The following is a 27,641-nucleotide window of genomic DNA, read 5'->3' on the forward strand; positions in this document are numbered from 1 at the left end:
TATTTTTATTGCCTCCAACAATGATCACATGGACACAGAACAGGGATACAGAAATACAGCAGAATAAGAGCAGAATAAGGACAAACTTTTTTCATTTAATAGGCCTCTAAACTTGGAGATCTGGTGAAAGTTTTATTGCAGATTATTGCCTTTAGAATTCCTCGTTGATGTTGCTCCCCAGCAGGCTTTAAAGGAGAACTAAAGATAAACTAAAGAAGTAGCTATTTTGTACATTATGTTTTGGGCGTATGTACCAGCCAAAGGCAACCACAGCCCTTTAGCAGGGACGATCTGTGCCTCCAAAGATGCCCCAGTAGCTCCCCATCTTCTTTTCTGCTGATTCACTGCACATGCTCTGTGCTGCTGTCACTTACTGAGTTTAGGGACCCACTCACAATGTACAGTACACATAGAATATAAATGTCACAATTTAAGGATGATAAGTAATTAATACAGATAAATTACTACATGGCAGCACAGTAACCAGTGCAACTAGCATCAGAATTTAATAATCTGCCCTGTAGCATCATTTTATATAAGAGGTTAATCTCATTTTCTTCTTAATTTACATGGAGCCTTTAAGATTATCTTTTCAACAGCTGCTCAGAGCACACTGAACATGTGAGTGTTGCAGACACTTTTCCAAGATGGTGACAAGTTTGACAAGTTTGAAGTCCTGGATCATTGCTTCTATTGAGAATCTGAAACTTTAAGCTGGTGCAATACGTTCAGTATGCAAAATATGGCATTTTAGTCATATTAATTTTTAGGGTTTAGTTCTCTTTTAATTCTCTTTTACATGTATTCAATAAACTCTGGGATGTGAGATTTGATGTAAATGCTTAAAGGAGAAGGAAAGGCATATTTAATTGGGGGTGTCAAAAGTTAGGCACCCCCAAGTGATTATAGATTATAGATACCTGACACCCTGGGCCAGTACTACTATCAGGAGAAAACTGCACAAGCTCAGGACTCTTCCAAAAAGCACCACGGAGCGATTGGCTTCCTTCTTCTTTCTTCAAATTTTCCAGGGCAGACACATGCGCAATACAACGAAATAGCCGACTTCTTCGTTAAAGCTCGGCTTTTCTCGTTACTGCGCATGAACACCCACGCAAAGAAAGAAGATGTGGGAAGAGGATCGCTCTGTGGTGCTTGTGGAAGAACCTCCTAGGAGCACTGTCCCGGGGTGTGAGGTAAGTATATACAATCACTTGGGGTGCCTAACTTTTGGCACCCCCTTTAAGGAAGATAGTCTGGTTCATGGCAGCTGTTTGACTTGTATTTAAATGCTATGTGGACATTGGTAGAAATGCTTGCTACTAAACACAAACATCTCCTTGAGACAGTTGTTATTGAATCTTGCAGGCATCATTACTCCAATGAACTTTGTTGTTTAGGGAAAATTAGTTTGATTGCTAAATAGACCACCATAATGGTGCACTGCCCTATGTAACCTTCTTCTCTAACAAGTATCTTATATTAGATATATTCCTGTTTTTGTAATAAGTGGTATATAGACGTGGTGGAATGAAGTCTGTTGATTGTCCCAAAAATCTTTATAATGCTGCAAAAGGTACAAAACTACACTAAGGGGTTCAACAATTGTGACGACATAGACTAAGCTAATGCTGGTAAAAACTGGTCCAGTTCATTAGGAACAGCTAATTATTATTATTATTCATCCCTTCAAGTGCATTTATTTGAGAAGGCATAATTATGGTTGTCAATTGGAGCTTTCGCTGAGGTACAGAGTATGCATCATATTCCAGACTAAGGAAGAGTGCACGCTGAGAAAATACATATATCTCCATTCATAGTAAGCTTTGCAGGTATGAATCACCACAGTAATGGTTGTCGGGACAACCAAAAATTTTCAAAGGTCAGTAATAAAAAAAAATGTTTAATAGCAAGAAAAGATTGACGGAGAATAGTGGGAGTCGATAAGTGTCTATTTTCCATTATGTCAAGCTGTTAATTGTTTAGCGCATTCCAAGGTCTCTTTAGCCACATAACTCTACATACCAAGTCCTCATTATCACCTCTTTCCCATTTGTTGCTTTTACTGCATGTTTAAAAGTCTGCTAACAGGAGGCTAAATCATACTGTAGTTCTTACCCTACTTGAGGCCATACATATGTGCCCAAAGCTCAGAGTCTGTGAGATTCCCATACATCAACCCAGGCTATCCACCCCAAAGCCTGCCCTGCACAAAGATGTGGTAATTGCAAAAGACAGATTTTCCTTTTAGGTATGAGTTTCTCCAGTTATATATATTTGCATCAGGATTTGTGGTTTTGCATGTGCCAAAATGTTCATGAATCTGTGATAAACTTTTACATTATGTCTAAAAAACAAAACCCTTCAATTTCGAAGAATTTGACACAAGAAAAACTCCAATGCATTTGACACCCACTGACTCAAATGCATTTGCACACAAAAAACTCTTGATGAAGGAAAGTAGCGCTGCTCCGAGTCCTCTGTCAAAAGAAACACTGCATTTCTTTCCTTCTATTGTGTACACATGGGCTTTTGTATCAGACTTCCTGCCTTTAGCTTAAACCTCCTTGCCCCGGGCGTGAGCATGCTCAGTTTGCTCCCCTCCCCCCCTCCATTCTCTGCTGTAATCTGAGCCCAGAGCTATAAATTAGCAGGGAGAGACTCAGGCACGAAGTGGTCACACCAAGCTAATACTGCAGATGCTATCCTAAACAAACAGAGAGCTTCTAGAGCTTTTTACTCAGGTATGGTAAAACATCCTACAGAATAAATATAGTATTCTAACTTGCACTATTGTAGCTAATCTATTGGCAATAAAATGCCTCTGTAGCTTTCCTTCTCCTTTAAGGCCTCAATGCTTCCCGATCCCCACCTGCTTGAGCGCCTGCCATCACAAGAAGCAAATTCACAAATTTCTATTGATCGGCTACAAGGGAAACAGAACCCACAGTCTGGGCCCCCCATGATCGCAGGATCTGCCAGCTCATACATACAATGCTGCCATTCATCACAATTCTGCAAGAGGGAGGAGGCACCTATAGGGGGTCATAGTCAGGGCCACCATCAGAAATCACAGGGCCCCATACGACAAAATTTCCTGGGCCCCACCATAAGCCCCACCCACAAGTCTGCCCTCCCCACCCCAAAGGTCCACCACTACCACACAGTGCCCCACATGTTAATAAAAAAATATTGGTGGTCAGGGCCCCACCATGTAAAAAAAAATTGGTGTCCAGGGCCCCCCCACGTTATAAAACATTGGTGGCCAGGACCCCCCTTAGACGTCCATGTAAAAAAAATTGCCCCCCAGAAGTTTTAAAAAAAATTGGTTCTCAGGGCCACACAACAGGGACCACAAAGGGTTACCTTTAGGGGGGCCCTGCCATGTTGCACTTACTTTATTAGTGTGGCCCACCTGCTTTAAGTGAGCTGCCAACTACAGAAGGGAGGAGGGGAGCACAGGGGGCTGCATCTTCTTCCAGTGACAGCATTTTCTTCCCTTATTGGTCACAGAATTTCAAGTCTCTGTAAATCTGCATGATGATTGGTTGAGCTGGAGGGGAAGTTCAAGCCTCAGCTATCCAATCCCTGAGCAGCTCAACCAGGACTTAAACTCTGTGACCAATAAAAGAAAGGAATAGACCTCCCCCTGTGCTCCCGCCCTGCCTTCCCGAAGTTGGCAGCTCTCAGAAAGCAGGGGGGCCCGGATAATTAAGTAAGTGTGGTGTGGCAGGGGCCCCCCTTGCCCTCAGGGCCCCCTACAACTCTCCCCCCGTCCCTCCCGATGGCGGCCCTGGTCATAGTACTGTTAGGTTTATTGCACCTAAAAAATCCTATAGAAGTGAATAGAAAGTGAAGACATTTCTTTGTCGCTACTGGAAGTTTTATTTTGCCTTTGAATAAATATGCCCCATATTTGTGCTTATTTGGGATATGTTGATGAATGACTGATGAATGTATGTATGTATATTATCATTTATAAAGTGCTAATTGTGCACGTAGCCCTGTACAGCAGAACAATATATAATTAGGATAAAAAAAGGCCAATGCAATAATAAATACAAATAAGAACAAAGTACAGTTACAATCAAGATTAAGTGCAAAGTATTAAAAAGACAAGCAGCTGAAGGTCCCTGCACTGTAGAGTTTACAATCTAAGTAAGTCTTAGTAATATTGCCTCTCTACAACCTAAAATTTAAAATGGTTGCATATTCATATATGGGTATGGAGTTAGTTATCTAAAAGACCATTATCCAAAGATATGGCTATCCCAAAAGTAAACCATTCTTAACATTTTACTGATTCCTTCGCCCTGTAATAATAAGAGAGTACATTGTACATAAGAGGGCATCATAGACAGATAGCAGGAAATCTTTGTCCTAGAAAAAGGATCATTGCACCAGAGGTCACCCCTTTAGACTAGAATAACAGAACTTTAATTTGGAGCAGAAAAGGTGTTTTTTTAAATCATTTTTAATGTTTACATGTCTTTAGTAGTTTTAAGTCGTGATACTCCAGTTCCACCAGTAGATTCAGCCATGACTGTCCATTGGCAAGGGAATATTAAAAATAACTGAGGGATTTTTGAGGGGGGTGCACCCCAAAAACAGCTGCCTAAAGTATGGGCCCTTCAGTGCTTATATGGAATATATGGCACTGCTCAGGGGGCACTTTACAAGGGGAAGCAACAATACAATGATGAAGCCCTTTAACCACTAAGTCTATAAACTATTACAGCTGCCCATAAGCAGGCATACATGGTGTCACAATCAATATCTCACAAATGAATGGGGCATTGCACCTTAAACGTAGCTTTAGTGTCTCTTACAGCTGGCCTTAAGTATTTATTTAGTTTTCTTTTTCTGATTATTGCTATTCTTGACTCTCTCCAACTGGGAATTTAAAATGGTTGTTGGGGTCAGTGAGCAGGTCAATCAAAAACCACGTTTGTTGCCAGCACTCGAAACTAAAGAACTGTGGAACAAGGGATTAAATAATGAAAATCAAACACAAAGAAACGAACGATTGAAGAACAGTAAAAAATTTGCTTGATAATGCATCTGCCGACATGATCCTAATTTTATGGTGAACTTCTTCTTTAACTATGTCCTCTCTCTCGAATATGCTTTCAAACGTAGAGAAACAATTTAAATATACATAAAGGGCGACACCTAGTGGTTTAGCAAATGGAAGTAATATTTTCAATCATAAGTATTTTGTAATCCAGTAAAATATAAACATATACGTGCTGATCATTATGTCAAGCCATACATATATATTTATACATTGAATTAACTGATCAGCTTGAATCCAGCATTTAAAACTCATTTAAATAGAAAAGTAAAAGATGTGGAAATATAAAGAAATATTAACTATAGAAATATTAACTATTATAACAATGACGGAACTAGAGGGGGTGAAGGGTGCAATTAAGGGGCCCAAACCCCCTCAAGGACTGCCAGAACCTCAGATCTTGGCCAAATGTGCCAAAACTTCATTGAGGGCCTGCCAGATCTTCGCTGAATCTGAAGCGAAGATCGCGTCTGGAAGGGGGGGGGGCTGGCTGCATGTCCTGCACCTGGGCCCCGCCAACAGTAGTTACATTACTGATTGTTAATTAAAGAAATTTGAACCTTTCACAGCCCAAGAAGTCTAAATTTTTGCCTACTGTACATAAAGTGAAATAAAATGTTGGGACAAATGATTATCAGGATATAATACACAGGAGCCATGAATTTCTTGTAAATTATATCCTTATAAAAGGTGACTAGTGATGTCATCAGTTATAAACGGTGAGTAGTTATGTCATTTTTGTCACATGACTCACTAAAATGTGTGTATTATAATACATAAAATACCCCTTGTTGGAAAATATGAGGATATTTGAAGTAACCTCGGAGTTCCATGACCTGTAAAATATGCTTATGGAACTTCTCTGTGACTTAAAATATCCTTATATTTTACAAAAGGGGGTACTTTATTCACTATATAAACATAGAGCTAAAAGTTCCCCCTGCTAAATTGTGCTTGGGATAATAAAGGACCTCTATTTTGTATTTATGTCAGAAGTGTCCAACCTGAGACTCATCAGCTATTCCTGAACTATAACAACCAACTCACATTATCATCTGTACTGATATAATGCCAGCCTTCCTGTATGGCCCAGGTCCCTGTAAATGACACCTTGTAAACAAGGTATTTCTGCCCTTGGCAATTTGTGAATGAATTACAGCTCACTGCATCCTTCTGGAATAAGGAAATTTGTAGTCCCACAAAAAACTAGAAACCCTTTTCCACTATTTCCACTATAGATTTATATCAGTAAAAAGAAAGTTCAATGTATAGAGGCCCACAGGGTGTGAAACACACCCAACAATATTTCTGTCATCCTAAGGGGGCTATTTTTAAATAACCAGGTAATTACTGGCACCGGGAAGGCAAGTTCCACATATCCCTCTAGCTGCTCAAGGTTACCTCTGTTGGTTCGGGTGCGCTTGGTTCCACAGGGTGAGAAATACTGCATTATATTGAGAGGACGTGAGATTCTGAAGAATGCAAAAGTTCAGTCAAAGCTCCTTTACTTGTGTGCTGTGTTCACTGTGTGCAAGTTGAGGAGAATGAGGTGGTGGTGTTTGTAATATTGTAAAGAATATATGGACCAACCCAGTAAGAGGGATCCAGTATGTTTAGTAAATAAAATCAGACAATTCTAAGAAGTTCCGTTGTCTGAACTGGCTACTCAAAGTTATCTGAAAAAGTGGTGTATATTTCTCCCTTTAGATACAAGAGGATTCTCCAGTGAGATCCATTATTATTAGCACAAGTGGAGGACTTTTTTTTACTGTGCAGTGCTGCTTTAAGAATCCACCTCTGTGGTTGATAGACTACAGCTCCCATTAAACTGTTGGCACTGGAGGAAAATTGGATATTTTTGTGTCTTGTGACACTGCTATGGAAGGAATATGCAATGTGACACTGAGGGGGGTCCGGACCCACCGGCCCCCCTGGCCTCTCTTCATCACCTTCACAACCCCCTGCCCCAGCTACAACACCCCTATATCCCCCAAATCCCACCAGCAGGCACATCTGTTCTTTGCAATTGCCGCAGGGGGGAGGTCATGGAATCTAATGCAGTTATTGGGAACAGGTCTGGCCCACCGGCCATCCCAGTCTAACTCTGGGTATATGACCCCTTTAATTAGGAATGAGTGCAATTCATATAAAGGGCATATAAATCATCACAGCAGTCATGCCCCACAATAATATTTCCAACATTAACCATTACAACAACCAAAATCAATTTAGTTTCTGAAAAAGTCATCCACTGCATGGGCAGCAGGTACAGTATACACATATCTTCATCAAATGAATTACTAGTGAAACATCAGAATATGAGTCTACATAATTTAATGAATGTATTAATGGAAAAAGAAAAGTTCACATACTGTTTGCCATATCATCGAAACTGTATTCTTTTTCCCACAGTCCTTCTTTATTTTGAAAATATTTTCACAGCTGCATTTTTAAGTAACGGTAAATTCACGAAACAAAACAATGTATAGGAGTTGTTTTATCAGTTATTTCAGTTCTCAGGCTCAACGCCTTTAACATATCCACTAAGATTGTGTTTACACAATTAAAAATGTTGCCACTAATCACTCACGCAATGAAGCAGACAACTGAGACACCTTCTGGGCTAAATGGTTATTGCATGTAAAATGCAAGAACAATGCTGATATCCTTTCATGTATGTCTCTAGCTGTGGGAAGAAAGTGTGTTGTTATAGCCTCTCCCGTATCTCCTTCTGCCCTGAGTCCAATGGGCATTCCGTAGTGATGCGTAAATTCTTTGGATTTTCAGATGCCACTTGGCACACTTTAGGAACTGTAGATACTAAAGAGCTGATTGAGAGAGAAATGAGATCAGCCTTATTCTCATCCCAAAATTTATTTTGAAAAAACATTATTGAAATGGCCTTTTTAAAGAAGAATATTGTTCCTCTATTTAGTAATATGAAAATAGCGAGGGGTGTCTTTGTGGGGTGGGGGGTAGGGTTTTTTTGGTTGAATTCTCCTTTGAGTTAGTATGGCTAACTACAGACTTTAACAAAGGTGCATGCATAATAACCAATGACAACCAAACAAATAATCTCCCTGTAGCTGGCTGTAAAAAGTTCATCACAAATTGAGTGCTGTGGGTTTCTGCCATGGCGCAAATTTTCCCAATGTTGATAACTGTCCCCGACAATTGTGTTGTGTTTGGTTGTCTTTCGTCTGCTGTCTGAACAAAGCCCAACTTCATCTGTTGTGTTCTCTGGAAGCTTATATCTAGCACATATTCATGAGATGCCCCCCAAAATAGAAATTATACGTATATTCATATAATTCATACTATTGCAACAAGGTGTAGAATTTTAAAACATGCAGATGAATTTAACAGGCTATTTTCATTTCTAGGTGTTTCTGCAACAATTTATGTATGTATGTATTTATATTGTGAACAATATATTGCCTGTTACATTTAATAAAATTATCCAGTCCACAGAATGCTGAGATAACTTCTAATAGTGCAAAACAAATCTAGTGGTGTGTAAATTACCATTTATAAAACTCAGGTTACTGTTTTGGAAACTCCATGTAGGGGGTAGATGTTGCTGGAGAGCCTGAGGCAGGAGGTCCCTATGAGTAAAAGACTGAACCCTAAGTTAGGCTGAGTTTTTTAGTGGAAGATGGGGAAAGGACCATATAAAATAGGGGTTTGCTTCTATTTTAGCAGGCTTAAGAGGTATGCAATAAACTGGGTAACTATTAAGAGAGGTACCAAGAAAGGGTACAAACAGTGTCAAACTGGGACACCAGGGGCCCACTCAAAAACCTTAGACCAGGGGCCCACCAAAAAAAATTAGACCAGGGGCCCACTCTCAGTACTATTATTCTTCCTCTCCTCAACCAACCTCTATTCTCCTAGTCTCTTGTCTTTACATACTATAATCTATTATTCCATTTATTTAGCCTCTTTGTTCTCATAGAAATAGGGAATAGCCATGAAATAGGCCAAATGTTTAGCAGCATGAGGGCCCACTGACACCTGGGCCCACCGGGAGTTTTCCTGGTATCCTGGTGGGCCAGTCCGACACTGGACCATAGAAACCAGGCTGTTTTGTGGTCTTTTGCTTTGGTTAGGCTGTGGGAGCTAAGACAACAACCTGGAAAAGACTGTCCAATCTATGTAAAAGGAGGAGGGTGCATAGAGTTCATGCTAAACCTCAGGCAGCCATATAAGGTGGGATTTTAGAGACATAAAAGCAATGATTAACTGGCCCCTGCATTGTTTACACCTCAATTTCAGACTTTAAAATCCTGCATTGTTAACACTTGTAAATCTCCTGCATTGTTCACACCGTAATACCCTGTACTGTTCACACCTCAGACCCAGACTGAAAGTGTCCACAATGTTCACCTTTTGAACCCTCATACAAACTGCTGGAGGGGCACCAACACTGTGTCACTGTATGTCGTACATCTTAGAGTGGTCCTGATAGGTTTCCCTGTCTCCTGCTCTGTTCTGCATTCCCTATGCTCCCTGTGTGTGCCATACTCTGCCTGCCCTATGCTCGCTTTGTGTGCCATACTATGCCTGCTCTATGCTCCCTGTGTGTGCCATACTCTTCCTGCCCCATGCTCCCTGTGTGTGCCATACTCTGCCTGCCCTATGCATCAAGTATGTACCATACTTTCCCTGCCCTACTCTGCCTGTGTGTACCATTCTCTGGCTGCCCCATGCTAATTATGTGTGCCATACTCTGCCTGCCCTATGCACCCTGTGTGTGCCATATTCTGCCTGCCCGATGCTCTCTGGGTGTGCCATACTCTGCCTGCCCTATGCTCCCTGAGTGTGCCATACTCTCTCTGTCCTATGCTCCCTGTGTGTGCCATACTCTGCCTGCCCTATGCTCCCTGTGTGCCATACTCTGCCTGCCCCATGCTGCCTGTGTGTGCTATACTCTCTCTGCCCTATGCTCCTTTTGTGTGCCATAATCTGCCTGCCCTATGCTACCTGTGTGGTATAGTCTGCCCGTCCTATGCTCACTGTGTGTGCCATACTCTATCTGCAATATGTTTCCTGTGTGTACCATACTCTGCATGCCCTATGCACCATGCATGCACCATACTCTGCCTTCTGTATGCTCCCTGTGTGTGCCATACTCTTCCTGCCCCATGCTCCTTGTGTATGCCATACTCTGCCTGCCCTATGCTCCCTGTGTGCCATAGTCTGCCTGCCCTATTCTCCCTGTGTGTGCCATACTCTGCATGCCCTATGCAACATGTGTGTGCCATACTTTACCTGCCCTACTCTGCCCGTGTGTGCCATACGCTGCTTCCCTTATGCTCCTTGTGAGTGCCACTGTCTGCCTGCCCTATGCTCCCTGTGTGTGCCATACTCTGTCTGTCCTATGCTCCCTGTGTGTGCCATACTCTCTCTGCCCTATGCTCCCTGTGTGTACTATACTCTGCATGCCCTATGCTCTGTGTGTGCCGTACTCTGCCTGCCCCATGCTGCCTGTGTGTGCTGTACTCTCTGCCCTATGCTCCATGTGTGTGCCATACTCTGCCTGCCCTATGCTACCTGTGTGCCATAGTCTGCCTGCCCTATGCTCACTGTGTGTGCCATACTCTATATGCCATATGTTTTCTGTGTGTGCCATGCTCTGCATGCCCTATGCACCATGTGTGCAGTAATCTGCCTGCCCTATGCTCCATGCGTGCACCATACTCTGCCTGCCCTATGCTCCCTGTGTGCCATAGTCTGCCTGCCCTATGCTCCCTGGGTGTGCCATACTCTACCTGCCCTATGCAACGTGTGTGTGCCATACTTTCCCTGCCGTGTGTGCCATACTCTGCTTCCCTTATGCTCCTTGTGTGTGCCACAGTCTGCCTGTCCTATGCTCCCTGTGTTTGCCATATTCTATCTGCCATATGTTTCCTGTGTGTACCATACTCTGCATGCCCTATGCACCATGTGTGCTGTAATCTGCCTGCCCTATGTTTCATGCATGCACCATAATCTGCCTTCTGTATGCTCCCTGTGTGTGCCATACACATGTGTGTGCCATACTTTACCTGCCTGTGTGTGCCATACTGTGCTTCCCTTATGCTCCTTGTGTGTGCCACAGTCTGCCTGCCCTATGCTCCCTGTGTGTGCCATACTCTGGCTGTGTGTGCTTTGCTCTGACTGTGGAACATGAACCTGGTATGGGTTTGTTCTGTGGGTTTGTTAGCATGTCTGCAAGATGCAGTTTTAGGTATGGAAACAATGGTTTTAGGAAAAAGTTTTTGAAACAGTGGCCGTCTTTCTTAAATATTCTGCACTCTGGTGATAGGGATATGATCAAAAAGTTAATGTACAATTCTGAGTAGCGATCCTATTCTCCTACTCTTTGATGTTCCTTAATGAAATGATTATCTAATTAATCGGTTAATTCATTTGGTTATTTGTTTGTCTTCATTGATTTTTCTGCTCTTGTCAATGTTATAGAGGAATATGTTATTCTTTTTTTTTTTTTTTGAATAATTGTCTGCGTTTAAATTTCATCTGCAGATAATTCTGTAACTCATTCATTCCTATGTTTTATTTTACACTGAAAAGCAATGTAATGGTCTTTTACTTTTTTTATGTAAGCTGACAGACTTTTGGTGTAATTGTATTGCTTTGTCAAATCTTGTCATTCTGGTTATCTTAAAAATGCCAGTGAACATAATTGGAAAAGAAAGAGAGGTATCAGAGCAGCTTCTATTCATCTCGAGCTTCCAGTGCACAGCTCCCATAAGGTGACTGAATGGTCCGGGCTAGTATAACGCCTCTGTTTAGTAATAGACAGACAAGGGAGCTTGGTGCAGCTGTATAGTGGGCGGGATCTCCTCACCTCCCGTACACTGCTGCTCTCTGCTCCAGTTCCAATCTACATTCAAATCCTTAACACGTTTTCTGTTTCTCTCTCCTCCCCTTTCCCTGTCTCTCTTTCTGCCTTTTCCCTTCTCCCCTCCCATCCCCCCCCCCTATACTCCCTTTCTCTCCCTATGTGATCTGCTTTTCCTTCTATCACGGTGTGTCTTCTCTATCTCTCCCCTCCTCTTTGGTCTTCTCCCCGCACCCCTTCCTTCCCCTTTCGCTTTTGGTGGTCCCTCTATATTAGCTCGCCGGGCGACTCTGTTCACCGTTCATCCATTAATGGCGGCATCTTCAGAAGAAGAGACTGACCGACGACCCATCAGAAGAGTCCGGTCCAAAAGTGACACCCCTTATCTGGCCGAGGCCAGGATCTCCCTGAACCTAGAGACAGGTAAGGAGACTGTGCTTCGACCCCGCCGCCTCCACTGAGCTGGAGCTGTCCACACTGCTAGTGCTGAATTGCTTCTGCGCTCTGCTCACTGCCAATTCACTAAGAGCGCTTCTTTGTGTCACCTTTTGGGTCTGTATGAATGGTGACATCCTGCAATCAAGCTGTGACATGTGCCAGAGCTGTCTCATGGTGTCCTCCCTGACATGTGGCAAGCCTTTAGTGGGAAAGCCTCATTTATACCAGTTATTCATTGCCAGTTGTAATGTTAGCTGTGCCCAAGTCCACCGGTCTTGATTGTTTGCTCATTACACACACAGTATTCATCTCTTACTTTTAAGACAGGGGTCTGAATTATTGCTGATCCACTACAGCTCCCAGCATCCCCTGAAAACCAAAGTTGTAGTTCAGCAACAGCAGGAAAGGGAAAAAATAAAGATCTTGCTTTAAACCTTGGGGTTCATTTAAAAAGCGGATGCAATGTTCAATGGCTTCACCAGCTTACTCTTAAGTTTTTACACCAAAGTTATTTAAGACAGTCCCTAAGTAACAGCTAAAAATTTGGGAATTTGCAAATGGTTCCAACAACACTATGTTTGTACTCTCATTGTGCACCTTTCAAACTGGGCACAGTCCAGGTGTGCAACACAGGTGTGACCAGGGACATTTACATATGCATTTCCATATGTTGGAGGTATTTAAATCATAAAAGAGGGCAATTATGTCAGAACATTGACAGCTATGGTCAATAAACTGGTTTTGTATACTACTCTTGGTTAATAAGTTCCCAGGTTCTGTGTCATAAGTGTCAAACCCTCCTGGTGTTGCTGAACTAGCAGTTCCAACACTACTGATAAAGGGTCTCAAGACATCACAGTGCACCTGTAGTTCAATACCAATTGGAGGATCAGTGATATGTATGCCCCCTAGATTTTTTAACTATAAAGTCAGTAAGGTATTTCATGGAACAGATAATTACAGCCTAGGCAACCAGAGCTTTTACAAAATGGTCTAAATGTAATTATTAAAAGTGCTGAGCTCAGAGGAGAGCCAGAAAAGTGTTAATATATGCCCTGTGATGTCTCATCATATTACGTATAGTACAGTGTATCATGGTGACACATGCAGATCGGCTGCTAGCCCTGAATGGTAAACATTTAACAAGTACTGACATTTACTATTACGAATGTTACAATCTGAGCATCACATGGAATGACAATTGAAATTAAATTGCGACAGAAGATATTAAGATATTCCTTCAGTTAATGTATTTGGCAAATACACTTTGTCTGAGTTCCCTGTTACAGTCCATCATCCAAGTTATTTAGCACTCCAATAAAAACAACATATAAATTGTTTAGCAAGTTGTCAGTGATTACTACTCGCTGCAGTTAAATACTGATTCTTATTTTAATAAATCACAATTCATATTATAGTGTACTGGCCACATATGTTACTTAGTTTTTGTGTATTTATTGATTAAAAATTCCGGCAGCAGAGACTTATTAATAAGGTCATGTCCTATGGAATATTAGCCAGTTTTTAATGTATATACAATGGTTTTGTTTTCATTTTTTTTTTCTCAGCGTATTAATATGTTTAATGATGCTCTTATATAGAAAATGTAGTAGTAAGCAATGCTAACTGTACTATATGCATTTGTAATGAGCTTACAATGCAAAAAAAACGTATTCTATTAGAAAATAATTTTTAAGCATGTTTGCTGGAAGGAATACAAGGATGTGTTGCCATGGAAATGGGATTGCTGTGACTAGGAGAGAACAGCTCTGAAACCAGTCAGTTGTACATGGAGTTATGGGTTTAGATTTGTTCATTCAAATATTTCATGGTGCAGACAGGGATGTTGCTGTAATCGTAACATTATGTTAAGAATGTAAAAGCCCTCCTTGTTTTGTTTGTTCTTTGTCCTCTAAAATATTCTGTTATTACGTTAAAATTGACATTTAGCTGTAACTTCAATGGATGCTTTGTGAACTGCACATTTGCTACAATATTCTAATGGAATGTAAGTTGTCAGAAATCCTGTTTTCAAGGCTTAGATATAAATAAATCAAAAGGGTTTCTTCAGTACGTATAGGTACGTAAGGGTAAAGGTACGTATACTTCATTAGCTTTTAGAAGAGGCTGTATATAACCAGATTATGGGCACAATGTTGGAAGATGAAATTTGTATATAGTGCCATAGGGAATACTCAGTTATATGAGCATTTTCAAACATGCTGTTATATGAGCATTTTCATACATGCAATATTCCCTTTAAAACATATTTCTGTATGACTTAGACCCAGGATTCCATTATTAGTGAACTTGTTTCGATCATTTTTATGCAAATTCATTTTTGGCTAGGTAATTTGTATTTTTAAGTTAACACAACCTCCCATTTTGCTGTAGATTTGCTACAAAGATTTGCCTGGGACCAAATAAATATCTTTCAGGGCAGCTGGATCCATGATGTGACAAGTGCACGTTGATCTTTAAGGTCAATACTTCTCCGTTTTTAATTAGGACTTAAATACAATTGTCTGCTGACCAAATCATGCAACAGCAGCATCAGGCTGGGGGGCTGTGGCCCACCAGGCTTCAGCATCAGGGGCATCCACACACACACACCCGGCCCCCTGCCCCAGGCACAACTCCCCGCCTATGACTCCCCCCCCCCATGCAACCCATACCTTATCTCCTATGGTCGAGATCAGTGCTAGGGGGTAGGTCAGTAGGCAGGCTAATCTTAGACAGATAGTGGGTCTGGGTTGGCGGGGCCCACCAGGTTTTTTCTCAGTGTCCCGCTGGCCCAGTCCAACTCTGTATAACAGAGATTTGGTATAATCCTAGTACTACAATATTTATAACTTGTAATATTGGTGGTATTAGAGTATCCCATAAACCAAAATAATGCAACCTACCTAGTCAATAATTATTAAACAGAAGTCAAATGTTGGAATATTGCCAAACATCAGTCTAAGTCTTAAAATGAATATGCTTAGAAAAGGATTAGAATACTAATAGGTATTGGATACGCTACCTGGATTTCATTATCCAGAAATCTCCAAAATAGGGGAAGGCCATCTCATATAGAGCCCATTTTATTCACATTTTTAAAGGAAAACTATACCCCCAAACAATGTAGGTCTCTATAAAAAGATATTGCATAAAACAGCTCATGTGCAAAACCCTTATTCATGTAAATAAACCATTTTCATAATAATATACTTTTCTAGTAGTATGTGCCATTGGGTAATCATAAATAGAAAATTGCCATTTTAAAAAATAAGGGCGGCCCCTGGGATCGTATGATGCACTGTGCACACAAACATACCAACAAACCATACTTGTGAGGTCACATGAGCCAAATAACAGAGTTCTGTCTTTTGCTTCCACACTTCTACCTGTTCAGTTAGAGTTGTAGTATTTCTGGTGGTCAGGTGATCTCTGAGGCAGCACACAGACCATCAGAAAATGGTGGCTCAAGGCAAGGGATGTAAAAAGGCAAGATTTACTTAAATATATAGACCAGTTTGGTAAGATTCTTTAATTTGCCACTTAATATGATGTAAACTATCTGTTGTTTAAGTGTTCATTTTGGGGGCATAGTTTTCCTTTAACATTGATTTACTTTTTCACTTTAATTATAAAATGGTACCTTGTACTACATCCCTATTAAGATATGCTTAATCTTCATTGGAGTCAAAACAATCCTATTGGGTTTGATTAATTTTTATATGATTTTTAACACACTTAGGGGCAAATTTATCAAAGGTCGAAGTGAATTTTCGAACTAAAAAACTTCGGATTTCGAAGTAATTTTTGGGTACTTTCGACCATCGAATAGGCCAAATTCGACTTTGATCCGAATTGAAAAACCTTCGAAAATTCGACCACTCGAAAACCGAAGTACTGTCTCTTTAAAAAACTTCGACTTCGACACTTCGCCTCCTTAAACCTGCCGAATTGCTGTTTAGCCTATGGGGGACCTCCTAGAACCTATCTGAGGCTTTTGGGCAAGTTTTGAGAAGTAAAAGTTTTTTTTTAAAAAAAAAAAAATCCTTCGAATCGTTCGATTCAAAGGGTTAAATCGTTCGATCGTACTTCGATCAAATACAGCTGTTTTCACAGGAAAAAATACTTAGACTACAGAAAGATCCTTTATCAGGAATAACAGCAGCAATATCTATGGAACTCTAGGACATATGGAATGAAGAAAAAGGGTGGAGAGGTTACAAAAAGCAAGAAACATTCTCATAAACACACTAATCCAATCAGTTTAACAGATGGCTGCTTACTAATTTAGTACAAGAATACTTTTTTGGTAATGTCTACAACTGCTATTTTTTTTGTGAAACTTGTTTTATTTGGCATTTTTTACATGGTAGTCATTTCATATTGGTTGTACAGTAAATTTTTGTCCGTTTCATGAACATTATATATCAACATAATAATAACATAATAATAACATTGCTATAACATTACGAACTTTCAGCTCTTATGACATTGGTGTTGAGACCCTATAGAGGATTCTGTGGGTAGGAGGCTAGCAACCTATTAGTTTACAACTGCTATTTTTAACTAATTGTATTTACATTAATAGAATGTCTATTTTTCAATCTCTAGTTATTGTGTCTATCTGGATCATGTTTTTATAAAATGATCTAGGGTGTCTTTTATAGCAGCTGTTAATTCTTCCATTCTAAGGATTTAGTTTTTTTCCCAGTGTGTAGCTATAATTGCCCTGGCTATTTGAATCAAAAAAAGGATTTTTTTAATCATGCTTAATAATGCTGGTGACATCCTGAATGACCACAAGACTTGAAGGGGGTTCCCAGCAGAGCTGTGGAGTCGGTACAAGGACCTGGAAAAAGGAGAAAAGGCTCAGGTTACATAGCACATAACGGATAAACCCTGTCCAATACAATGGTGTTTTACAGGTTACTTAGAATGTCACAGATAAGCCCTGTCCAATACAATGGTGTTCTATATGTAACCTGTGCAAACACGCAGCTTTTACCAGTGCATTCTAACAGTATATTATGTTAATTACTTTAAAATTCTTTCATATTTTGGTGTTACTGTTCCTTTAATATACTAATGTTTTTCCATGTTAAGTACACAACATACAAGGCATTCTATCACTGCCAAATCTCAAAAATATAAACAGCATCCTTTGGCTATTTAAAGTCAAATTTAAACTACATAAAACAGAAACAGTCGGAAAACCTAAAACAACTTACAGTATATAGTAATTGAACTTGGCATATAGCTGTAGAATAGCTGTTAAATACAATCCCAAATGAACTTAAGTATTGTTCTTAGAAATAGAATTACTTCTGCCATATCCTCCTGCGTAGAAGCTCTTAAATCTGATTTGATTATTTTCAGTGCTTGTATTTAAGGTTATTTTTTTGGCAACCCCGACTCCAACTCCAGATACCCAAAATTGCTTCAGACTCCACAGCTCTGGTTCCCAGTTTAATGGAACCAGAGCATTAAAAAATCTGTTACCGGGCCTAATACTAGTTAGTATTGCGGGATAATTAGGTGTATTGGAATCAGACTAACCTCTTTTCCTGGAATGATCATGTCTAAGGAGGATAATCCCTTAAATCCTACAGCCTGATGTAACTGTAGACCTGCCTGTTTAGGATTAAAGATAGACAATAGATAGATAGATAGATAGATAGATAGATAGATAGATAGATAGATAGATAGATAGATAGATAGATAGATGGATAGATAGATTCCTTGCAGGAATTTGGGGTTACCTATTATGAAGATCATTTGGTCAAGTTTATTTTGAGTTATTATAGTGCAAATGTGCATATGAAATGGGTCTCTGCTTTCTGAGATTCAATGTTTTTTTCAATGCTTTCTGAAAGGTTCATGGCACGTTGCATGTTTTTTGAAACATCTCCAGCGCATCCCCAGTGTTTTTGAACCAATGTGGGTGTGGTTGGGCAGCATGCCGCCCCCCTAAAATCCTGCTGCCCTGGTCCCGGGCCTAGGTGGCCTTTCCACAAATCCTGGTCTGACCCAACCTTGTTTTGTGAGTTGTAGAAACAGTCTGCTATGCAGCCAAGAGCTGATGCATAAAAATGTATTTTTTTCACAAAGCTACAGTCCCCCTCATATAATTGATGTTTCTTATGGCAACCCTTCCTCTCTCTAACTGTTAAATCCAGCAGTGCAAAATATACTTCTATGAAATGTGCATTGCATCATCACTGAAGCTGAATCTACCGAATGGGTGCCTGCAGAAATTTTAGACATGGAACACTGCTCATGCTAAATGCCCAGGGTGGGTGAGAAAAAACCTAATGGGTGCTTATGCTGCTGGTCCTGAATCCACATAGAGAAGGAATGCTGATTTGCAGTTGAAGTATACTGAACTGAAGTAGTGAAATGAGTGTATCAATATATTACTGAGCTGTTCAATATTATTAATAGATCACCAGAGGCCTCCATTGTGCTTTAATGTTGTCAAAAATTTATTGGGTACAGCCAGGTTATGTGTGTTGTTGTCTGAAATAGATACAAAAACTCTCAGTAAGATACTCTTTTTTTAAAGTAACATGATTTCACTTTTAAGGCCTTTGTGAGATTTAGCCTTTGTATATTGTCTCAGATATTACTGTCTACATCCTACCCTAATGAAGAAAATGCCAGCAGCACACTGAAAATTTGTAGTATAAGGTTTATTTGAACCCAAAATATACAGATAAAAAGCAAAGTTTTGGGCCACCCGGGCCCTATATTATGCCTGAGTATTTTGGTTCTTCGCTCAGATTATACTGATTTGAAATGTTTTACATAGTCAAGTTTTTTCAGAAATAAGAAAACATTCAAGTTGTGAGTTTATTGGAGGTATAAAAAAACCTCACAAACTCGACATTTGATAAATAACCCCCTATAGGTCATGTTGATAATTTTTTGCTGATAGGTCTGTTTTTTTCAGTTAGGGGCATATTTATTGTGCTGTGTAAAAAAACTGCGAGATTATACACATATAAATGGTTTGACCTCACAGACACATTTTTTTAAGCATTGACTTCTATAGCAGCTAGCAGATTTTTTTTTTTTATGTGTATTTACTAGAATCTACCTTCAAATTAATGGAAATGTGATGAATACACGTAAAATAACCCTAATCATACTTTCTACGGGGAAAAGGTTTTTAGTTACTGATATTGCTTACTACTTATAAAATAATAATTTTGATTAAAAAGATATACATGAGAATCTTAGTGGGGTATTTACTAAAACTCAACTTTTCCCACACCAAACATCAACCAAACTCCCAAACCCAAATTCCCTTAACCTACCAATAATTCATCTCGAAAAAGCCAGCGCAAAAAAACATTGCAACAGAATTGTGTATCAATTCGAATCGTGCAACGTTTTCAAATTGACACTTCGAAAGTCACAGTGAATTTATCAGATTATCAGAAGAAAAATAGTGCAGATCATGATTTCAAGAACATCTTCAGGGACACCTGCCATTGACTTCTAAATGACATCAACAGGTTTTAGCTGGAATATCTTCAGATGTTTGGCAGTTTTGGGTCTTAATAGCTCTCAAAAATGAATTTGTTTTCCCCTTTAAAACTCACCCAGTAAAAAATGAGGTTTCATAAATAGGCCCCATAGTGTTTAATTCAAAACAAGCTGATTGTTCTAAGGAGCACCCAATTGTCAGTGGATTTGTTTAATGTATAAGCATATATATTTATCATTTTCAGTGACATCACTACACTGACAACCAAGAAAGATACAAATGCTTCTTATATTCACCTTGTTATAGCTGTGAACTATACAGAAACACAAAGGTGCATTTACTACTAATCGTGCTACTTTTATTGCAATACAAACCCAGAAATTAAACACACCCCCTGGCTTTAGGAAATGTGATTGTAAAAATGATTATTTCTCCTTTGATGACTAATTGAATAGCAGTGTTCCTTGGAGAACTCAAACACTTCAACCAAAGCCACTACAGACAATAAATGACTGTTGGGACAATGTTATGGTGCAGTCTTACCACAGTTTTGGAGCCCATACCAACATCACTCTCTGAATTATATTGTTATACAAAAACAACTTTTCTGTATAATGTTTTCCTTTATTCTATATGGGCCAACTGTGCCAACACACCTTATGTTTCGACATTGTGCATAAGGTGTTGACTTTGCTCTAGTGTCTGATGCCACAATATTTTATTACATAATCCGCACTGTGTCAGGTCTTGACAAGATGTAATTCCCAGCTGGACGCCATGCTTTCATTTCAGTCTTTCCGACTCAAACACTGGGCCTTTTAAGCTCCAAGTGGGAATAATATGTATTAATTGAAGGATCAACTTCTTTGAAATCTTCATTCTTGCAATTAAAAGTAATTTTCTTTTTAGAGGCGATTACCCAAACTCATCAAAGCTATATTATTCCAAACAGCATGGCTCAGGCCAAGGAGAAAAGAAATATTAAATCTTTATCTCTCACTCTGGCAATCATAATTAGTTTATTCACGCAGTGTATGATATTTTTATTTAACTAACATATCAGTTTTGTGGCTGTCTGGAATTACAAGATAATTAAAAGCAAAAGCAAAGCTTTTACCATAAAATATTCTGTTGGCTATGTGAAAATGCAAATGTTGCTATAGGAAGGCTTTTTTAACTGTCATAAATATATAACAACACCATGCTGCTTAATAAACAAGCCTTGCTTGGAGAAGGTGAGGCCTGTGACACATGGTAGACTAGGCTGTCATTGTACTGTTATCAAGTGTTATCAAATGTTTTAAATAAGAATTATTTGTTATTTATTGCACAAAATAGAGCAAAATGGAAAATTAAAGTCAGATTCGATGTCCTGTTCGTATGAGCACAACCAAACAAACTAGCAGTCCATTGAGAAGCTCTGTAATAGAATACAATGGTAATCTACATAAGGGTAGATTTATCAAGGGTCGATTTCAAGTTCATGGGAGTTATTCAAAACTCCCATGAACTTGAAATTCGACCAGTTGCAATTTATTAAAAATATCTAATTTTTGGAACTCTGGTGAATAGGATCAGACACAAATCGAATTGGAATTTCTCCAAAAAAAACTTGAATGTTATGAAGGCTGCAAACAGCTCCAAATTGATCCCAGGACATCTTCCATAGGCTAAAACAGCAATTCGGCAGGATTAAGGTGGCGAATAGTCAAATTCGAGTTCTTAAAGGAACAGTGTTCGAGTTCTTTTCAGTGTGAAAATAAAAACTGGATAAATAGATAGGCTGTGCAAAATAAAAAATGATTCTAATATAGTTAGTTAGGCAAAAATTTAATCTATAAAGGCTGAAGTGACTGAATGTCTAACATAATAGCCAGAATCCAACTTCTTGCTTTTCAGCTCTCTAACTGAGTTAGTCAGCGACTTGAAGGGGGGCCACATGGAACAAAACTGTTCAGTGAGTTTGCAATAGACCCTTAGCATTCAGCTCAGATTCAAAAGCAACAGTTATGGTCCATGTGCCACACCCCTCAAGTCACTGATTGGTTACTGCTTGGTCACCAGGGTAACCAATCAGTGGAAACCAAGAGAGCTTAAAAGCAAGTAGTGTTCTGGTTATTATGTTAGACATCCAGTCACTCCAGCCTCTATACATTACATTTTTGCCTAACTAACTATATTAAAAACATCTATTATTTTGCACAGCCTGTCCTTTTACCCAGTTTTCATTTTTACACTGAACAATTCCGTTTGGGCCAGTGTATGATAAATCTCGAAAATCTAATTTTTTAAAAAAAAATTCAAATCAAATTTTAACAACTCCCTAGTCGAATTTCACAGTTTTGGCCATAAAAAACCTCGAAAAATTTGAATTTTCACTTCGAACCTTGATACATCTGCCCCATAGTGTATCTGTTATGTGCTCTGTAACTTGTGCCTAAAATGGCTGCCCCCATGATTTTATAAACTATAATAAACTATAATAGTCTTTCTGAAGCAAATCATCAGTTGTACCAGCGCAGGGCAATAGTACATTGTATTTTAATTACTTTAAAACACTTTCATTTTTAGGTGTTACTGTTCCTTTAATGCGTTTGACTGTAATCATTTTGTTAAGAAAAAGGTTGTGACTTTATCTTGAACCCATCATGACATACCATAGTTCCTCTCCAACTACTTTCTACATCAGCTCTATAGCTATGCTAATGAAAGGGTATGTTTATTTCAATAGGGAACAGAACCTCTGATCATTTAAAGTGTCAGTTAAGGATTGAATTGGCATTTGTGGCTATTGGGGTACACATGGGGGCAATGTGTTTATTCAAGTAGAGAAGGATGTAGTTCTGTATGAGACATGCCTTGTGTTGACTCTTACAACCATGTTGGGAAATTATAGTATGGTACTAGTTTATTAAAAGGGTGTTGAAACTGCAGAAAGATTGTATGCAGCATTGGTTAATAAGTATACTCTGTATTAGGAATGTTCATTGGAGGCTCATAGACAGATTGAACTCTGCTTTTTATGCTTTTAGACCTCTTTTAATAGCATCGCAATTTTATTACAAATTGGCCCTCAAATATGTCTTCCATCAAATTATGGGCAGTGTAGCAGCAGCTAGGGAAATATAATTAGAAATCACTTAAGCGAGACTTATAAATGTAGGTTATGAGGTATGGTGGAAAAAATATTGTGTTTTCTTTTAGCTTAGCCAAGACACATTTTTATTACTAGTGGAAATATAAAGAGGTTTTGTTTTCAATAAGAAATGCCCAGGAGTGTAATTACACACCATGTTAGATATTTAAGAATTTTGAGGGTTTTTTGGCAACATATGAGGTCATACATACTGGTACTGGATCCATTTTCCATAATACTCTTATTCAGAAAGCTCTGAATTACAGAAAGGCAGTCTCCCATAGACTTTAGATTTTAATTAAATAATTCAGATTTTTATAATTGATTTCCTTTTTCTCTGTAATAAAGAAACAGAGAAAATTAAGATATCATTCCTTATTAGAGGCAAACCAATTGTGTTGGATTTATTTAGGGGGTTATTTATCAAAGGTCAAATGTTAGAGTTTTTATACCTCGAATGAGCTCAAATGAAATTTATTATTTATTATTTAAGGAAAAACTAAATTCTGACAGTTCCAGTTGCAAAACTCTAGAATGAATCAAGTTTTCCGCAGGAAAAAAATTGAATCGCTCGAATTATTCACGTTTTCAGCAAAACCTCAGAAAAAAAGCGTGAACATCATGCAGGCTATTAACATCTTCAAATGGTTCAAGTGACCTCTGCCATTGACTCCTACATGAACGTGACTCATTTTAGATGGTATATTTTTGGATTCAAGCTATTTCCAGGGTCAAGTTATAATAAATTTCAAGTTTTTTCTAGTTTTTTTAACCTGAAAATGTGAGTTTTGACCAAAAAAAAAATCAACTCAAATATTTGTTTTTTTTTGGGTAAAATTACATTTTTATTGTTAATGGGTATTTTTATTCACATTTAACACAGCTCAAACCTTAATAAATAACCTCCTTAATGTTTAAAATAATTTTAAGTAGATTTAATATATAAAGACCTAAATTATGGAAAGATCTCTTATCCGGAAAACCCCAGGTTCCGAGCATTCTGGATAATAGGTCCCATGTCTGCATGCATGCATACGGGTAGTTGTGTCTTGTATGTATAATTACAGAATCACTATAGGAGTGTCCATGTACAAGTTAAAAAGGATAACATATCACTTGCCACTTTATTTCAAGTCTCATCATACTATAAGTAGCAGATTTTTCTCACTGACTTTGCTGACCTCATTGCAGACATCTTTCTACACTTCTACATTTACAGTTTATGGCAAATGGTGGCTTGAAAATGAAGAAATACTTGATAGAAGTGTGAAATAACTACATACATTTTAGCACTTCTTAACACTACTAATAGGTGATTGAATTGCAATGAGCATTATTAGCAGTGTTGATTGGATTTTTTAAAAGCTGGAGTAAGTTTCACTGCTAGGCTTTTCAAAATTATTATTTATATAATTAAATGGCCATCTGTTCATAAGCTTTGTTAATGTGAGCTCATGGAATTATATGAATGAATTTACTTGTGTTTTGTGATCCTTCCTCTGTCAACAGCTTGGAGACTGTTTTCCCGAATCTGTATTTTGGGTTCCCCAAAGGAGACTATAAATACTCCAGTTAGGAAGTGCTGCAAAATACATTAAAAAAATGCTATGCCTATATTTTTTTGTAATGAGCACAGTATTTTGTGATCAACAGTTTGGCATATATTTCTTATATGTAATAGTTAAATTGATTTCTTGTGTAGATAAAAGGACATGATATCATAAATTAGTTGCATGAGCCACTTGCTCATCACTTCCTTCTTCTATTTTGTTGGATTGCGGCCATGGAGGTATTCTGAATCTTGTACAGAGATATTATGGATGCTATGGAACCTTTTTTACCAGTGAGTCTCACTGGTAATGTCAAATGTCAAATAAGGGCTGGGGATGTCAAATAAGGGCTGTGATAGGCTAATCGGTAGCCCTATGTGTACTGCTAACCTTCAGGAGGCTCTGTTGGAGTAAATCTGTGTCTTCATGCATCAAAACTCGAATTTAAGCCAGGAATTTCAAAATGGGCACTAATTAGGAGTTCACTGGGAGCAACATCAATGGTGGTGGAGAGCAACATGTTGCTCACAAGCCACTGGTTGGGAATCACTGGTCTAGACATATAAATTGGGAGGGGGGTATTGTTTCTTATACAAAAATGCTTTGGGAACAGTCCATGCAGTTATCCTGTTTTAAGGACTGTGCTATAGTATAGTGTGTTATAGTATAGGGATAGTTAGAGTCATGACCAACAAGTACACTAGCTGGAGGCTTGCCTGAGGTTGGGAATAAGAAGAGTAGCAGTGGACAGAGGCCGAAGGGCCAAATAACAAAGTATCACAGGGGTCATGCAGGAAAATTCTTAACAGATTCAAGTCAGGGCAGGCAGCAAGGCTCTCAAACAGTAGTCAAACATAGGTCACAAAAGGGGCTTAGGAAGTATCAGGAACACCAGAAACAAGATTGGAACTTGATAATCTAGTGCCTTCTAAAGGTCTGTTTAGGTAGGGTGTTTTAAGTGCAAGGGAGAAAGCCGCCAAATACAGGGAAACACTTGCGTAAGAGCGTACATCATTTTTGGCACACCTTAATATGCACATGACTTTTTTGCAAATGACACTGGTTTGGAAGCATTATGGATGATGAAAGCATGTTATGATTGATGTACGGTGGACACTTCCTAGAAATGTGGTAAGGCACCTTACAAACAAAAACTTAAGCTCATGTCATGGCACATGTGGCAGCTGGATCAGCACCTTGATGAAAATCATAGTATTCCAACAGCCCACTTTGCACTTAATAGCCTAAAGCTTGAATTGTTATAATGCCTATACATGTATACTGCAGCTAAGATTTCAAGAGCAGTCTTGGAGTGGAATTCTCATCTGTCAGAGCTAGTATATTGAATTAGTTTTGTTTGTTGCACAACTGAGATGTTGCACAGTTGCTGAAAAGTCTGCTGACCCTTCCAATGTTGTCAAAAGGTGTTGATAAAGTAGCAGTAGCAAGTTCACTTGAATGGGCATCTGTTTTGGAGCATGGTGATATGGTTTCTGAACATGGGTTTAATAAAATAATGGAAAGGAATGAAATTGCCTGTTACTACCTGTTACATTCAGACACTCGGCACTGAAGGAAGGCTTCTGCAACATAAATTCAGACTTTATTACAGCTGGTTTATACAAATGGTTATGGCCCCCAACTAGGTAGGAACTAGTCAAGCTGAGTTTCATTATGAAAAAGCTATGTGTTTTTGGACAATACTTCACAAACCAGTTTTAGATATACAGGTATGAGATCCGTTATCCGGAATCCTGTTATCCAGAAAGCTCGGAATTAAGGAAAGGCTGTGTTCCATAGACACCAATAATCAAATAATTTTTCTCTGTAATAATAAAGCAGTAGCTTGTACATGATTCCAACTAAGATATACTTAATCCTTATTGGAAGCAAAACCAGCCCCAGGTCCCGAGCATTCTGGATAATAGATACCATACCTGTACTAATATGCAGAAAATCAGCACTTGGGTTGAGTAATTTCCCGTTAAATACAGTAGCATTTTCCTTAGCAACAGTAGCATGCCATTCTCATAGCCTCTACGTCAACCAAAGCACACAAAATAATATACAATGGACAAGTTTCATTACTGGTATTTGATCTGCAAAATGAGATAATGACCCTCCCAAATGAAAAGTTCTGCAAGTTGAGCAGAAGAGAATATGATCAGCCAAAAGCCTATTAACTGTAGTCAAGGTGTATTAATGTTGTTCTGTTGGCTGGTGAATGGTCTTAGTAGTAACTGTCCCTGACCCTTTTAAACACCAGAATGAACTATCCTATTTATAGAAACAGGCTGAGCATACTCAAGCAATATATTTCCAAGTAATGAAATTCTGTTGTCAAACCATACATAAGTTAAAAACCTAGAGCCTTACCAAAATAGTGGGACGTAAATTTAAAAAAAATAATGAGACCATACAGTTTTTAGTCCAAAAATGAAATAAAAAATTGGGAAACAGGGTTCTGTGGTCTTGTCTGTTTCTTTCCATTTTCTACAGTTGCCTTATTTATACAGGTATGGGATCCATTATCCTGGAAACCTGTTATCCAGGAAGCCCTGAATTGCCATCTCCCATAGACTCAATTTCAATAAAATAATTTGACATTATAAAACATATTTTCTTTTTCTCTGTAATTAAAAATCAGTACCTTGTACTTCATAGAAAGTTAGGTATAATAAACCCTTATTGGAAGCAAAACAATCCTATTGGGTTTATTTAATATTTAAATGACTTGTAAGTAGACTGAAAGTATGGAGAGACAATTTACGAAAATATCACTTATCCAGAAAGCACCAGGTCCTGAGCATTCCGAATAACAGGTCCCATACCTGTATTTATATCTGGCATCTTTATAACCCCACCTGTTTTCTGTTTAATGTTTTAACCTCAGAAACCATGTTCAACTAAATCCAACACAGCATAAATTTTTTTTTAGATCTGGTATGTTTTACACAATGTTCTTTACTGTATGTGGAGTCTTAAAATCCTTAACTCCTGTAATTAAAGATAAGGTTACAAAGAAATGCCCTCATCATTTAACCTCAGTTAGCATCAGTTGTTGACTCTTTGATGGGATGTGCTTTTTTGAACTTCAGTGGCTAGTCCTC

The 27,641-nt window shown here is 38.8% G+C and overlaps 1 protein-coding gene across 2 annotated transcripts in view; it reads left to right on the plus strand.

Moving 5' to 3' along the window:
• Window positions 1–27,641, plus strand: part of phactr1.L (phosphatase and actin regulator 1 L homeolog) — a 205,089-nt gene that overhangs the window by 11,051 nt on the left and 166,397 nt on the right. For both annotated transcript variants that reach the window (XM_041566299.1, XM_041566297.1), the window contains exon 3: window positions 12,195–12,341. In XM_041566299.1, the coding sequence (XP_041422233.1) occupies window positions 12,195–12,341 (147 nt within the window). The remainder of the gene's footprint in view (window positions 1–12,194; window positions 12,342–27,641) is intronic.

The sequence above is a fragment of the Xenopus laevis genome, chromosome 6L, assembly GCF_017654675.1.
Source record: "Xenopus laevis strain J_2021 chromosome 6L, Xenopus_laevis_v10.1, whole genome shotgun sequence".
Lineage (NCBI taxonomy): Eukaryota > Metazoa > Chordata > Amphibia > Anura > Pipidae > Xenopus > Xenopus laevis.